At 35.6% G+C, this 17524-nt stretch overlaps 1 protein-coding gene across 4 annotated transcripts in view; it reads left to right on the forward strand.

Moving 5' to 3' along the window:
- Window positions 1–17524, forward strand: part of LOC125675752 (uncharacterized) — a 167058-nt gene that overhangs the window by 79709 nt on the left and 69825 nt on the right. For all 4 annotated transcript variants that reach the window (XM_048913544.2, XM_048913545.2, XM_048913550.2 and 1 more), the window contains one exon: window positions 4922–5128. In XM_048913544.2, coding sequence (XP_048769501.2) covers window positions 4922–5128 — 207 coding nt within the window. The remainder of the gene's footprint in view (window positions 1–4921; window positions 5129–17524) is intronic.

A 17524-nucleotide genomic window follows, 5' to 3' on the forward strand; every position in this document is an offset into this window, starting at 1 on the left:
CTCAAAAGTAAGTAAACTGTACCCCATCCACATATCATCAGCCTTAATGAAAATGTATTCCTCCTTCTTATTTTTCTTAATAATTAATATTTGTCCAAACAAATGGGCTGTAATAAGCAACATATACTATATACCCATTATTTAATGATATGTAATCATTTATTTTAATAAATTTGAATAACTATTCCATAATGTACACTTTGTGAGCCCATACATGTTTAAAAAATACCATTTGATGTCAATATTGGTCTTTCCCCCCAATTTTTATGGACTAAACCTTGAATGAATTGTTTCTAATTTACAGATTATTATCTGAGAAAAAGGATTTGCGTAAGAAAATTACATGTTGAAGTATCATTTTAAAAGCTATAAGCTCTACAACAAGTCCCCCCCCCCCAAAAAAAAAAAATCTTGAATTATACATTGTCATATTTTCATACGACATGTGAAATTTGAGTATATTTACAACCTTCGATAATAATTTGAACTATTTTAAACTATAAATATTATAAGATACATGTGGTTTGCAATTAGATTTTACAATATATCTGAAAACAAATCATTCTAGAAGAGCGTATTCACAATGTGAATGTAAAACGAAAGTAACAAACTGAATTTTGATAGTTTTGCTTATATGATTAATGCATGTTTGTAATGTGTGTTATATCCTTTATCATGAAATCATTTACATGTACATACATTGGTACATGTACATACATTGGATATACGTACATGTACACCACTTACGCCGATCTATGTAGATGGAATTTCAACAAGGAACTAATCGCGTTATACAGATGCCGCCCCAATAATTTTGAAAAAAAGGAGAGGGGATCAGGAAAAAATGACAAATTTATGACGGTCGGTGAAATAAAACAAATTATTTGCAGCCGTTCTTTGAAGCTCGCGTCAATATCTGCAGCATTGGAGCAGCGAACACAACTACTATATCTGTGGTCACTGGAGCAGCGAAGTGTGAACTTTTATTTTTACACAAGCTTACCATGTATTTGTTCATGATAATTTGGATTCAACAGCTGCGTAGTTTAGAATTAGCAATTGTTACGCTCGAGAATTTTTTACTCATATGGAGACGTCACCATTGCCGGTGAAGGGCTGCAAAACTTAGGCCTATGCTCGACGCCGACGGTCTTTGAGTAGGGATTTTTAGCGTGTCATATCTGCTGTGACACGGGGTCTCGGTTTTTGCGGTCTCATCCGAAGGAACGTCCCATTTAGTCACCTCTTGCGACAAGCATAGGGCACTGATTACCTATTTTAACCCGGATCATCACAAAAGAAATAATATTATTATTATGATGCTGATGGAAATATGAATTGGACGGTCCCCCTTTCCCATCCGTCTCTCCAACTTTCTGATGCCCGCGTGATTCCATATGTTGAACATGGATCATTGTAAAACTTTTACATACATGAATAGTCAATGTACCTCACGGACGCCCTCATCCGCCATAATGTTGTCTGTTCTCCAACCGATTTTTTTCTAAAGCTTGAATCATTTTTAGCCCCCCCCCCTTTTTTTAATACAAACTTTTACCGCAGCTGATAAGAACATCTTGGAAGGAATCAATATCGGACATTCATATCGCCATGTAAAAATCAAACCGATATCTCTAAAATACGACATTTCGGAAAACGGACGCGTGGTTCCGCATTTACATTTGATTGTGACGTAGGCCGAGTATAGGTCTGCTTTAATTGGAAAAACTGGCATTTAGATGGAGATGATTTAAGTCCTGAATCCCTAAATATTGGCAAAACTTCCTCTAGTCTTTCTAAATGTTCCTCGAATGTTCTGGAAAATACGATGATGTTATCCAAATAAATCAAACAAATGCTAAGGTTTAAATCTGAGAACATGTCTTCCATCAGTCTCTGATAAGTGGCAATGAGGAATGCCCTCATTCATAAAACCTGAGTGGTCCTACTGTAAATGCCGTTCGTTCTTTGTGTTTCTCCTCAATTTCTATCTGGTGGTAGCCACTCTTCATATCCAAAACCGTAAAGTATATGTTTCCGTGTAGAGAATCTAAAATATCATCAATTCTGGGGAGAGCATATGCATCTTTAACTGTCCTTTTATTCAGCTGTCGGTAGTCAATGCACATTCTTAACTGACCTATCTTCTTTCTTACCAATACGACGATAATAGCCCATAGTGACTTTTACCGTCTAATAATACCACTAGTAAAACGTTACTGTAGATTACTCATCACTTCTTCAATCGTGTTTAGGCCTTTAGGGAAATCTTACGGTGTAACTGCTTAAATAGTACAAAGTAAGTAAGTTCAGTCTGATGTTTCACTCCCGTACTATGTCCAATATCATCTTCAATATGTGTAAAGACATTACTATATGCTTTGATAAGCTGTAATCCCTTTTGTAACTCTGATGGAATTTTAAAATTTTCCTCTATCTTCATTTCATTTAAAACATTCACACTGGATGCCTTATCTCTCAGCTGTGTAGCATCCTCAATAGTTACAGGTTGCAGCTCACGTAACAAGGCCTTTGGTGGAACTGTAACAGTTCTTGTTGTTACATTGGTAATATGAATAGGAACAATTCCAGTCCTGTTGTAGTCATATGAAACTAGGAATGGGGAAATGTCCAGGTTATTTGGATGACAGAAGAAGTAGTGGCTTGTGCCATCGCACACATTGGCTCATACAGAATATTTTTGTCTAAATATCCTTGAATAACCACGTCACTATTTGCAGGTATTGTAATCCTCCTGCTGCTGATTTGATGACTGCAAGTCAGTTTCCATTCCTTACGTGTTCTCGTTCCCGCAGAGATAAACATCGCATGGATAAATACCATGATGTGTACATATTAGCCTTTTGTAAATCCTGGTCACCATACACATCCTTTGTCATATGCATTATCATAGAAAGCAAGTTAGTTCCTATAAGAGCTGGAACTTTTGAGTTGTAGGAACTCTCAGGTACCACAAGAAAAAGATATTCCTTCATCAAAGGAAGAGCTGGAACTCCTAATACATGTAAATCTAAAGCAATGTACCCAGGGTAACTTAAGTCCGTATGCACATTCTACACTCAATGTAAAATCAAAGGACTGCAATGGAATGTTAGGAAAATATTCTTTGCATAATCAGAATGCTTCATTAGTAGTGGAAACAGTCGAACCAGTATTTCACAATGCTCTAGTTGCAATATCAAAGAGCTTTACAGATACTTCATTACATTCTCCAACTAATGATGAATTGGTACTGTAAGTTTTTGAAGAATATATATGTTGTTGGTATATGTGCCCTCTCTCCTTACACTGTGTAGTGTGAAATGACTTCTTTCTATTGTCTATGAGAACGCTTCAGCCTACTGTGATATGATCATGTTGACCACATCGATGACATACAGGCCCAGTATGACTTCTTGACACAGACGGCAAAGTACTTGTAGGACGCTGATGCATAATTATATCAGCCTCATGAGTATTCTCTATCATAGGATCAACATATGTAGATTCAGCTGATATTTTACATGCAAAATCTTCATTATTTGTTTGTCTCATTTGCTCAGATTTCTTCCCACCATATGGTTTTCGTTTTCCTTTCATGTTACTCTTAGTTGCTGAATCAACCAATATATCTGCCTCATATTCTCGTTCCACCCTACGAAGAGCTATCCGGAGATAATGAAATTCATGGATACTGTCATACTAATATGCTGTGGTCCTCTTAAGAGTAGGCTGTAATACAACCCACAGCATATTATGCAGCATAGAATTCTTTTCGCCTATATGTAATTCCTTTGTTTGTTCCACCTTGCTCATAATTGTATCCAGTCTACAATTGCAAGCAGTAACATCCTCGTCTGAATACTGCCTTGTTGAATAAAATTCTGCAAGTATATCTTTGACTCTGTCGACAAATCCGTAAACACTACCCAATTTTCTCAAAATGTCGGCAACTGTTGCTCCTACTCCGAAGTTCATCACACTTTTACTAGCTTCTCCTTTTAGGGATTGTCGTATGACTTGTAGAATATATAATGCAAGATGTTTTTCTTGAAATAAACACTGACCTTCGTATTGCCATAACTGAAAGGAAGTTGCACCATTTGCGCTGCCTGATAACAATGATAATTTGGGCACATGCTGAAACAAACCAGATTTATGATAATCTGACATCCAGGAAATAAACTCTGATGATTCTAGATTTGGTTTTACATTCAGTTCTTTGAAAGCATCAGCAATATTGCTGATCTCACTCTCAGACAACTCCATTATTCTTGCTGTATCACAGTTAAAGGGACAAAGACATTACAAATATAGAATATAGTAATGAATATGAACTGGAACAACAAATGTATCAATTACGCAATGTCAAATTTGAGCATCTTTCAAGATTGTTTTTCGAGAAGTCTTTTAAAGACGCCAAGAGCTTCTTGCGGCGGAAAGAAAAGAAGACAAAAAATAATAATAAACACAACAATATTAAAAGGTCTTTCCACAGGAAGGTGGAAAGACCTAATAAACAGACCAATATTAATAGGACTTTCCACAGGAAGGTGGAAAGTCCTAAATATCAATAGGACTTTCCACAGAAAGGTGGAAAGCCCTAATCATTAGTTAATAATACACTACAATATGTGTCTCACACAAAACAGAATGGACTTGACGTGAAGTCTCTTAGGAACACTTGTCAAAACTCCACAGGTTGACATAACTTACATTTAAAAGTATCAATAGCCTCAAAGGCTATGACATCTAAATAAAAGTGTGTGTGTGTGTGTGTGTGTGTGTGTGTGTGTGTGTGTGTGTGTGTGTGTGTGTGTGATAAATGTCTTTAACGATGTATATCGCATTATAATGTATTACTATTATCTAGGGTGCGGTTCATTATTTTTAAGAATTACATATGTTCAATTTCAAACAGATCACAATGAGGTGACAACTGGACAAAGAAAACAGAAAGCCACATTAAACAGCGCCGTGAACAGACCTCACAAATTTGAGATGGTGAAACAATCTTTGTCAAAATTTCTGCAGAAAAATTTTCCCGAATCACCACGCTTTCGATTATCTTCAGAGCCTAAAAGTTCGACCACAGAGTCCAAGCTCTATGGATTTCTGCTCAACATTGGTAAGAAATTAGTCTTTCACATCATGAAAGAAATATTTTACTAGGACATGTACACGTATATATACATCTTCATTAAATTTCACCAGCACTGTAAACCTTTTTAACCCATTTGTAGAATTTCTGCGAGATTCACGAGGAACTTTGAGTCGCGATTATATATAGTCGCGACCCGTCGTTTCATTGTCAGTAACAATAAATGTAACAAGATGTATTATACAAAACTAACAATTTGGAATGTAAATATAACACTCAGTTGAAAATAAACGTTAGTTTCTAGATGAATTTATGAAAAATATGATACCCAATTAAAAATAATCGTTTAAAATCAGCATTTTGCAAATTATATGGTCGATATAACGATCTGGTTTGCCAATACAACCTATCATTGGGTAAAATGCTGTCTGGCGTGTTTCATACCGTTCTTGGCACACTGATTTTGACTACGAATAACTCCGTTTACCTGATCAGGATATAGGGCTCACGGCGGATGTGACCGTTCGACAGGGGATGTTTACTCCCCCTAGGCACCTGCCCCCACCTCTAATGTGTCCAGGGATCCGTGTTTGCCCAACTATCTATTTTGTATTGCTTATAGGAGTTATGAGATTGATCACTGTTAATTTTCTTCACTTTTCATAAGGCCTATACAATCACTGACAAATCTCAGTTTGAAATATAAAAGCAAGCTATTGCAAAATTTCCAAACACACATTGCGATATTATGAATTACACGCAGGATATAAAAAAAAAAAACCCACCAAATTGATATTGTTAATGACAATTATTTGGTTAAAGTTTGCCTGCAATGCCCGCATTTGAGGTACTATTTTAACCCCGACCCATTCTTGTTGACTGTTTCAATTGATAAATCCTAATATTTACCATATTTATCATTTACTTCTTACTTTCTTTGCATTTACCGATTATCGTTCTTCAACCAAAGGCCAGTTCAGCAAAACTTACATGTATGACACTTTCGCTTTTTTAATTATTATTTTACATGTTTAGGCCGTGCTGTCTGACGTGTTTCATACCGATTGTTAGACCATTCTTGGCACACTGATTTTGACTCCGGATAACTCCGTTTACCTGATCAGTATATAGGTCTCACGGCGGGTGTGACCGTTCGACAGGGGATGCTTGCTCCTCCTAGGCACCTGATGCCACCTCTGGTGTGTCCAGGGTCCGTGTTCTCCCAACTATCTTTTTTGTATTGCTTATCATAGTTATAAGATATATCACTGTTCGTTATCTTCACCTTTCATGTTGGTGTATATAAAAGCTATTAAAAAGAAATCAGGAAAGCATGTCATGGGCTACAAATCATAATCAATATTTCATTTTCTGAATTTTATTGACATTGTAAGATATAAATATAACAAATCTGATATTTACATTTTGGTACTAAATATTAGGGGTGAAACGATGCATCACGATGCGACCGAATCGCGATGTAGTGGTCTCGATTCGATGTTCGATTTATTCCGGGTCTGTTTGGGTTCGATACGGTTCTAAAATCATAGCACACATTGCTCTTCATAACACGGTTTCTGATTAGCCAATGGAATTGAAAATTGCCCAATCAACATACGAGTAATTTTCGCTGTATCAAAATGGACGCAGTCAAGTTGAAAAATGTAACTCCAATGTATAAATCCTGGGTATGGCGATATTTCGGATGTAGGACAAGTGATAAGAGTGTTGCTTTATGTTAAACGTGTTTACATTATGTAGAATTTATTTGCAGAGAGCAATAAATACAACGAAACATAAAAAATCTTAGCATTATAAAGAATTTGGTATATGCTATTGTATCGAATCAAAAATCATCGAACCCGAGACTAAAATATCGAAAATCGAATCGAATTGAGAAGGTACTGTATCGTTTCACCCCTACTATATATATCCATGCGCATAAACTATAGTGCTACTAGTTTTCTACCGTAACACTGAACTGAACTGTGCATAACTTATTCAAAATAATTGTTTTCAAATACTTAACAACCTTTAAACGCAGCCTAGATCAATTATTTCTAAACAAGAATCATTCAATTTCACCTGTTGTCTGCAGACGGTAGATACTAGTAAGTCGCATAGAAAATGAATGTGCTACACGGGCAGATGAAAACAACCCATGGTCTCGCGCGGAAGTGAGCGAAATGAAAGAGATGTATATCCGGTAGTTAGTATTTATCCGGAATGCTAGTGCGCAATGGCGGTAATAAACAGACGAAGCGGAGACGTTCAAGGAAAAACTTCTTTATTTCTTTCTTACCGTTATGATAGACCAGTGAAAATGATGAACAACGATTAATCGCATAAATCCCATGAAGAATACAAAACTGAAAGTAAAGCAAACATAGATCCCTGGACATACCAGATGTGAGATCAGGTAAGTAAGGATATATTCTATGCATGGATGATTGATTGAATATTAGTGTTGCTTTATGTTAAACGTGTTTACATTATGTAGAATTTATTTGCAGAGAGCAATAAATACAACGAAACATAAAAAATCTTAGCATTATAAAGAATTTGGTATATGCTATTGTATCGAATCAAAAATCATCGAACCCGAGACTAAAATATCGAAAATCGAATCGAATTGAGAAGGTACTGTATCGTTTCACCCCTACTATATATATCCATGCGCATAAACTATAGTGCTACTAGTTTTCTACCGTAACACTGAACTGAACTGTGCATAACTTATTCAAAATAATTGTTTTCAAATACTTATCAACCTTTAAACGCAGCCTAGATCAATTATTTCTAAACAAGAATCATTCAATTTCACCTGTTGTCTGCAGACGGTAGATACTAGTAAGTCGCATAGAAAATGAATGTGCTACACGGGCAGATGAAAACAACCCATGGTCTCGCGCGGAAGTGAGCGAAATGAAAGAGATGTATATCCGGTAGTTAGTATTTATCCGGAATGCTAGTGCGCAATGGCGGTAATAAACAGACGAAGCGGAGACGTTCAAGGAAAAACTTCTTTATTTCTTTCTTACCGTTATGATAGACCAGTGAAAATGATGAACAACGATTAATCGCATAAATCCCATGAAGAATACAAAACTGAAAGTAAAGCAAACATAGATCCCTGGACATACCAGATGTGAGATCAGGTAAGTAAGGATATATTCTATGCATGGATGATTGATTGAATATTGTTTTACGTCCCTATCGAGAATATTTCACTCATATGGAGACGTCACCACTGCCGGTGAAGGGTTGCAAATGCAAAACTGTCTCAACCAAATTAGTCTAGTGGTTTCACAATCCCAATACATCGAAATGATTATTGTATTTTCATCCAACCCCCAACATAAAATCGGAAAGTTTTCATTCAATGTTGACGTATGCTTTAAATATAAGACATTGATTTGGGGAGTGGGGGGTGGACATCAACAGGGGGAAAGGGGGGGGGGGGTAGGCTAAAGTGTTAAGATGAAACTGGGAGGCCCGAGGGATGTAATCAAATATATCAGTTATAGCATGTATACCAGAACTAGTAAACGCACAATTGGCTGAAAAAGATCAATATGGACTGTATAATTTACTTGTTCAGAATGCAAAGTTCCAGTATGTATTCACATAGACATATAACGGATAACATATCCGTTATATATATCTATGGTATTCAGAGATAGATCATACTACCTAATTACTTTTTCTTATAGTGAATTTATACATTCCTTTTTTCTCCTAACTACTACTTTATGGCATAAATTGAAGATTCAGTCCCTGGTGTTGGGGATCTTTTATCTTGAAAACAACAGATGCTAGTGCCACACAACCAAAGAATATAGTAAACATACTGCTACCTTTGCATGCATTAGCAAATTAAGGTACTAGTAAATATAAATGTAAGGAACAAATGTCTAGGGTGTTTTTTTTATTTATTAACAAAATTATATCAAGCTCCAAATTTAATTAGTAAAATTTTGTAATATTCCAGCTTCAGGAAGTTTATCCTATCATGTTGCATGTAACATCCTGTTTATATGATAATATATGTCCAAAAAGAGCCAATAAAAAAAAAGTTTATCCTATCATAATGGAGGTGATTAGCTACTTTGAACCTACTTTCATGGATCTACCATGTTACTTTTTTTTACTATGGCATTTGACTTTATGTTGCTTTTCAAAGAAGGTGTAATTACGTATAATGTGCATCACATACAATTTTAATGATGCAGGTAAATAATTTTGATGCAATATAAAAGGCAAGTGTGAACTGTAGATCTACCCAGATTAGATTCAATAAGAATTGAAGGTCAAAATCATGGTGCAGGGAGTTAAGTCCCTATTTATTCCTATATTTTCCTATAAACTTGAAGGTTCCTATATATTTCCCCTATAAATCATTAAAATTCCCATAAAGCCGTATATATCCAAAACAAGATAGTCCTATTTTCAAAAATGATAAAAAATAAGAACCCCCCCCCCCCAAAAAAAATTCCAGGAGATGATGCTAGATTGATGTTTACTTAGATTGTTATGAAGAGAATAACTATGGTGATTGTATATAAGTACTGTGGAAAACTGTCAACATCTGAAAGGATTTTGTCTTTGTTTATGTTTGATATTATTTCTTCTCCAGTAAGATACTATGATTGCTAGATTTTTATGTAGAAACAATAAACTTTTATACAAATTCTTTAAAAACCCTATTTATTCCTATAAATCTGCTGTAAAAATCTCGATAATTGCCCTATAAACTGCCAAAAAATTCCTATAATCCTATATGTTTTAGACCAAAAGTGGCTTGACACCCTGATGGTGGTAACACAAAGCATCTGCATACAAGATTTTCGAGGCTTGTTAAATGGAAAAATTATAATGAAAAAAATGGTCTCCAGCAATATCTACATTTTAACTCGTATGCGAAATCTGATAACAGTTTCAATATTCAGACAGATGGAAACCAATGTAATTGAGACGGAAAGGGAGAGCAACTCGAAATATCAAGGAAAAACAAGAAAGGTCATTGTGAATCAGCAGATGATGTCCTATAATACCATCCTTCCAGGTAACAGCTAAGTATATACATATAAATGATATTAAAATCCCACACTCGTTCCATATAATGTCCCTTGAACATTACAAGTATTTACTTATTCCAAATACATATAGTTTAAAATAAAGTCAGAAATTCTAAACATTTTTTTAAAAGTTTATTTCAGGAAACAAAGCCTGCCTGAAATTCAAAATGACATTTCCAGAAAGCTGAAGAATGGATAAAAATGTAACTAGCATCTTCCAACCCAGATTTCATTCCACTGAAAAGAAAAGGGACAGAGTAAGAAGTTTTTATTAATAAAAGATAAATATATGCTGAAACCTCTGAAAAGATATATTGTTAGCTCAATTTTTAATCACCTTTTACCTGCCGTCTGTAAACTTTTCACATTTTCATCTTCTCCAGAACCACTGGGCCAAATTCAACCAAACTTGGTGTAGATCATCCATGGGTTAAGGGGATTCAAGTTTGTTGAAATGAAAGGCCATGCTCCCTTCAAAGGGGAGATAATCACAAAAATGTAAAAATAGGGGGGTCATTTAAAAATCTCCACAAGAACCACTGGGCCAGGAAAGTTCAAATTTACGTGACAGGTCTCTGACATAGTTCAGATTCAATTTTGTTAAAATCATGGCCCCGAGGGTAGGGTGGGCCACAATAGGGGATAAAGGTTTTACATACAAGTATACAGGAAATCTCTTTTAAAACAATATCTCTTGAACTATTTCAGATAGGGCTTTTATATTTTGTATATACATTCTTTACGAAAAGTTCATTCATGTGATGCAACGGTGTTCGATCTTGCGACTTTGACCTAGAAGTTTGACCTACTTTTGATAAAAATCTTACCTATTCAATATCTCAACTATATAAGATAGAGCTTTCATGTTTTGTATATAGATTTCTTATGGCAAGATCATTTGTATCATACCATGATGAATTACCTTGTGACCTTGATCTTATCCAGTACAGCAAGATCATGTCGATCATATTGATGTTAAAGCATTTCTGTGTTATGTGAATTCATTTTCAGTAATGTTGTGATCCTTTGGGGCTCATGTAGGCTGGGACCACAATATGGGATCAACATTTTTCATGGGAATAAAGATTGAAATCTTTTTTTTAAAATCACAACAGCTGTACAATGGCAGGGCCAAGGTGACTCCGTTGAGCTATGTGGCTCTTTGGCCTCGTGTACTGTTTAGGATGCATGTATTTAAAATTTATCATGGGGTATGTTTGCATTTCTTTTTTCAGAAATTGTGCATGTCCATGTTTTGGAAGGTGACTAGGTGGGAAGTCAATGGATGCTTACCAGATCAGATGCTTGCAGAGGATACTGGGGATAAAGTAGCAGAAAATGATGAAAAACAGGGAAGTGGCAGACAGGGCTGACATGAATGCAATAAACAATAAGCTGAGGAGACAGTGATGGAACTATATAGGACACGTGCTATGGAGGGGAGGTGACAATGACAGTGAGATGGCGTTAGGTTGGACACCAGAAGGAAAGAGGGCATTTAAGAGACTGAAAACAACCTGGAGAGGAACAGTAGAAGCAGAAAGAAAAATTGCAGGATGGAGAAACTGGAATGAGATCAAGATGGTAGCAATAGAACAGAGTGGATTGGAGAGAGTCTCGGCCCTATGTGTGTTGGCATGGAGAGAACTAAGTAATGTCTAGATTGTTGGAGATAGGATGACCAGGAATATGAATGGATGCGCTGAAACCTGTACTAAGACCCTTATGTATTTGGATAGATTTACATACCATCATGATTTTGCTACGAAAAACTTGAAAAAAAAATCCTCAACTCATATTGTAGCCAGTGGCTGATTTAAGGGGTGGGGTGAATCGTGGTATATTGTTTAGAAAAATGTACTAAACGATAAAAGAAGCAATAATTTCTTCCACTCCCGGAGAAATGAATAACAAAATCTTTTGATTTCTGGAAATATTTTATTGGGAGAACTTAATTTTTTCCAAAAACCCTTAAAATTTTCATCATTTTTATTAATTTCACCTTCTAAAAAATGATAGAGAATAGTACAAATTACTAATTAGGAAACATATTTCAAGCTCTATAAAACCTGCAAAATCCAGGAGCTTCGCCCCCTGGACCCACAAGGCGGCCCCCAGACCCCCTGCCTCGCAAAGTGGCGCCCCCGTAACCACAATTCCCGGATCCGCCCCTGGTAGTTAATATTTCAAATGAACATATTTTTAGACATACGATATCTAAACTATGGAGTCCATGTACATTTCCACAATGGATAATAGGTTATGATATGTGTGGAATCTTTTCCTATGGTGTTCACATTTTAACCCATTATGATGTATATCTTATGACTATGGAAGAAAATGTGTTCAGAACAGAATATGTGTCTAGAAGAGTTATTGCCCTTGAATGTAATTCATTATTTACATGGGGTTGAAAAATAATCCAGCACACAGTAGTACTAAATGCATTATGTTCAAATACATTTATGAATGATGTAAGTGATACTGTCAATTACTGATTAATACACTTTGTGAAATCATATTATTGTTATGTTTAATAAATTTCAAGGCTGCACATTTGTACATGTTACAATATAATATTCTGCACTGTGGTATCAAATTCTCTTAACCTAATCTAAGAGTTACATATAACAGCAAGTTAATTATGATATGCTATGTAGTTTGTCCAAGGGGCATTAGCTGTAAAAATGATGGCAACCTTTTAATTCAAAATAGCTCAGTGGCATAGGAAAATATATTAATGCCTAATAAAAACATTTATTTTGTACAAAAACAAGAGAAACCTAATAAAACAACGATAGATTGTCACTTTCAGTGTACAGAAATACATAAGGAAGAATTGTTGTCTTGCAAGACAATAATTATTTAATTACCAAAAATCATGTGATATTCATACACATTCATGTCCCTGTTTTGAGGTTAAGAAGTGTTTGAAATAATTAAATGCTGGTGTTATTATTGAAATATACATGTATGATCTGGAGCAATTTTCATTTAATTCAATTTTTGGTAACAAAATAACAGCTAATGCCACTTTAAGAATAACTATCTTCAATGCACATCACAATAACCTTGTTTAGCTAGAAAGAATATTGGCTATAAGGAATCTTGATCATAAATATTAAAAATATTTTTAATTTCTTTCAAGGAGTTCCTTATAAACAAGCATAAAACCATGATTATAGTACATTGACTCTTGTGTGTTTCAATCTGTTAGACTTTCCCATTTTATTGCGTTTCTTGAAAGTTGTGTTAAAAGAATTGGTGGTCTTGAAAACGGCTGTTGTAGTGAACAACAAAGGTCAACTGCTATTCAAAAGTCTGTGTACCTAGTCACCAAGGGTAAGGATAGAAATTGTGTGGTTCTGCATTTCACAGGGCCAGTTAAGGGGCTGAAAAAATACAGTGTTAGTGACAATTATTTCCATGAATAATGAAGAACACCTCCCATCTCTTGTTAAAGTGTTCCTTTTTAAAGATTTTGTGGAAGATGAGAAATACTTTATTTGAAGCACAAAGACACCACATTAAAAGTGGAGCTTGTTGGTCCTTAGTGACATTCCTGTGATTATCTTCCATGCAGTCTTTCATGTGTCCTATAAAGCTGTGCAAACACTAGTGCTTACATAATGCACAGACACGTGAAGTGTGGGTAGTGTACATGTACAGATATTGTGTACATATCACCACCCCTCCACTGTCTACAAAATATATACCTGTAGAACCAGTAATATCACCAGAATATGTTATTTCCCCACCGATCACCTTCATAAGTCATTATGAAGTCAGTTCTACTTTCTGTGAGCTATGGTGAGATACTGATACATACTGTACCACTGGATCTAAAGGAAAGCCGTTTTACCACCGTCCCATTCCAATTTGATATCCTTTACTCTCAGGCGCTTTAAATCAGAGACGGGACACTTTTAATTTTGATAAAGTTGATATTCCGTTAATTTCACATGCATAGTAAATTATCATCTCTTGCAAATTATGATATACTGACTGGCTGACAACCCCCCCTCCCCCCTTACATTGCATTGTAGGACGAATCAGCCCCCTTCTTTACATGTATGCTGTTGAAGTTTGGAATAGAGAACATCTGTTATGGATTTTTTGGTCCCTTTTTTTTTTTATTTTCGTTTGATAGTCAAGAATTTTAGACGATCGCGAGTTATCCTCTGCTACCTCCCCCCCTTTTTTTCCCCTTCAAACAAAAAAAAAAAAAACCACGCTATGTGTCTGATGCTCTTAAGATTTTTATGTGCAACAAAAATAGAAGTTCAGTAAAATTTCTGACAACTTTCTTGTATATTGTAATGAAAAAAATAATTTGATTTAGCCCTAGAATATGTCTCTGATATAAAGCCTACCAAAAATACCGTGTAATTTCATTCCAAATGTACCTAGAAAAAGTTGTCATGTAATTGGATATGTATGGTATTCTATATCTATTAGAAAATATTTTATTAAGATTATTTTTTCGAATTTGAATATGGCGTATTATACGCCAACAATGATTCCGGAAATATATTATCTATTGGTGACATTTCACCCAAGTAAGTATAATCTCGCGAGAATACCGCTTGTTTTCATCTGCCCGTGTAGCACATTCATAGAAAACTAAACACGCCATTTTGAAGCGCTGTAGAAACCGTTAATGAAGGGTTCAGTTGAAACGCTTAGTGATACAAATTATCGCATTAACGGTCTACAGTATCAACCGTTAATGATACAATTCCCGCTAATGAAACAATTGTATCATTAAGCGTTCCATTTGCAGTATTGTTGCGACGCTAAAACATACAACCACAATTTTGCAGTCCAAACCGCAATAGCAAAGCCTAATGAAACTTTGAATTAAGATATAATGCATTCCAGAATAAAAAAGGAAATTCCAGGAGTACTTTTTCTGGGTTTTAGAGCAAACCTGTCATAGGGTAAACGAATTAAGATAGAGGAATGTTCTCCTATCTCAAATGTTGATGTAGTAACATTACTCTATCCTCTGTGGATCTTATTGCTCAAAATCTCTGATAGAGGAATGTTCTCCTATCTCCAATGATGATGTAGTAACATTACTCTATCTTCAATGATCCTATGATAGAGGAATATTCTCCTATCTCAAATGCTGATGGAGTAACATTACTCTATCTTCTATGGATCTTATTGCTCAAAATCTCTGATAGAGGAATGTTCTCCTATCTCAAATGCTGATGTAGTAACATTACTCTATCTTCAATGATCTTATTGTTCAAAATCTCTGATAGAAGAATATTCTCCTATCGCAAATGCTGATGGAGTAACATTACTCTATCTTCTATGGATCTTATTGCTCAAAATCTCTGATAGAGGAATATTCTCCTATCTCCAATGATGATGTAGTAACATTACTCTATCTTCTATGGACCTTATTGCTCAAAATCTCTGATAGAGGAATGTTCTCCTATCTCCAATGATGATGTAGTAACTTTACTCTATCTTCAATGATCTTATTGTTCAAAATCTCTGATAGAGGAATATTCTCCTATCGCAAATGCTGATGGAGTAACATTACTCTATCTTCTATGGATCTTATTGCTCAAAATCTCTGATAGAGGAATATTCTCCTATCTCCAATGATGATGTAGTAGCAATCTATCCTCTGTGGATCTTATTGCTCAAAATCTCTGATAGAGGAATGTTCTCCTATCTCCAATGATGATGTAGTAACATTACTCTATCTTCTGTGGAACCTATGATTGAGGAATGTTCTCCCATCTCAATGCTGATGTAGTAACATTACTCTATCCTCTGTGGATCTTATTGCTCAAAATCTCTGATAGAGGAATGTTCTCCTATCTCCAATGATGATGTAGTAACATTACTCTATCTTCAATGATCTTATTGCTCAAAATCTCTGATAGAGGAATATTCTCCTATCTCAAATGCTGATGTAGTAACATTACTATATCTTCTATGGATCTTATTGCTCAAAATCTCTGATAGAGGAATATTCTCCTATCTCCAATGATGATGTAGTAACATTACTCTATCTTCTGTGGAACCTATGATAGAGGAATGTTCTCCTATCTCAAATGCTGATGGAGTAACATTACTCTATCTTCTATGGATCTTATTGCTCAAAATATCTGATAGAGGAATATTTTCCTATCTCCAGTGATGATGTAGTAACATTACTCTATCTTCTGTGGAACCTATGATAGAGGAATGTTCTCCTATCTCAAATGCTGATGGAGTAACATTACTCTTTCTCACATTATCACCAGTGTGAGATCGACTTTACCCATGTGAGACAGCGCCATGTGAAATTTTTCTGTCTCACACTGCTGCGACGTCATTTGATTGTGACGTCATATATTTTCTATGATTTACATAACACGGTGAAGATTTACGTTACACAGTGAAGTAAAAATATTTTGGATTGTTATCTTTAAATTTTAATGTAGTATAGCTTTCTGGTGGACAACCTTGGGTTTTTTAGTTTACACTTACAGTGTAAACCATTTTCGGGTATGCTCTTTCTGCCTATCTAATTAGTTTTTGCATCGAAGTTCAAATGACGATTTTGATAATCTAAAATTTTCTGAAAGCTCCTAATTTTATGCACTAAACTGTAGTTAAAATGTGAGAAAAATAATCCTTCATTATTTACTCGTGTGGGATAGGGAAATTCCACCTCTGGAACAAGATTCGCTGTCTAGGACTCGGCAAAGCCTCGTCCAAGACTGCGAATCTTGTCCCCTCGGTGGAATTTCCCTATCTCACACTCGTACTAATGAAGGATTCTATTAATCTTCTATGGATCTTATTGTTCAAAATCTCACCGCGGTGGCCGAGAGGTTAGAGCGTTCATCCTGCATGCGGAAAGCTGGGGTTTGAATCCCGGCCATGGCAGACCACAGCCTTAAGTCGTTAAAATAGGTAGTGACAGTTCCATCGCCAAACGCTCGGCATCAGCAGTGAATGTCACGGGTCCTCGGAGATTACCTTAAAAACGGATGTCCCGTGTCACAGTAGGTGTGGCACGCTAAAGAACCGGAATGTTCTCCCATCTCAAATGTTGATGTAGTAACATATAGAGGAATGTTCTCCTATCTCAAATGTTGATGTAGTAACATTACTCTATCTTCTGTGGATCCTATGATTGAGGAATATTTTCCTATCTCAAATGTTGATGGAGTAACATTACTCTATCTTCTGTGGAACCTATGGTAGAGGAATGTTCTCCTATCTCAAATGCTGATGTAGTAACATTACTCTATCTTCTATGGATCTCATTGCTCAAATCTCTGATAGAGGAATATTCTCCTATTTCCAATGTTGATGAAGTAACATTACTCTA

The sequence above is a fragment of the Ostrea edulis genome, chromosome 3, assembly GCF_947568905.1.
Source record: "Ostrea edulis chromosome 3, xbOstEdul1.1, whole genome shotgun sequence".
Classification (NCBI taxonomy): domain Eukaryota; kingdom Metazoa; phylum Mollusca; class Bivalvia; order Ostreida; family Ostreidae; genus Ostrea; species Ostrea edulis.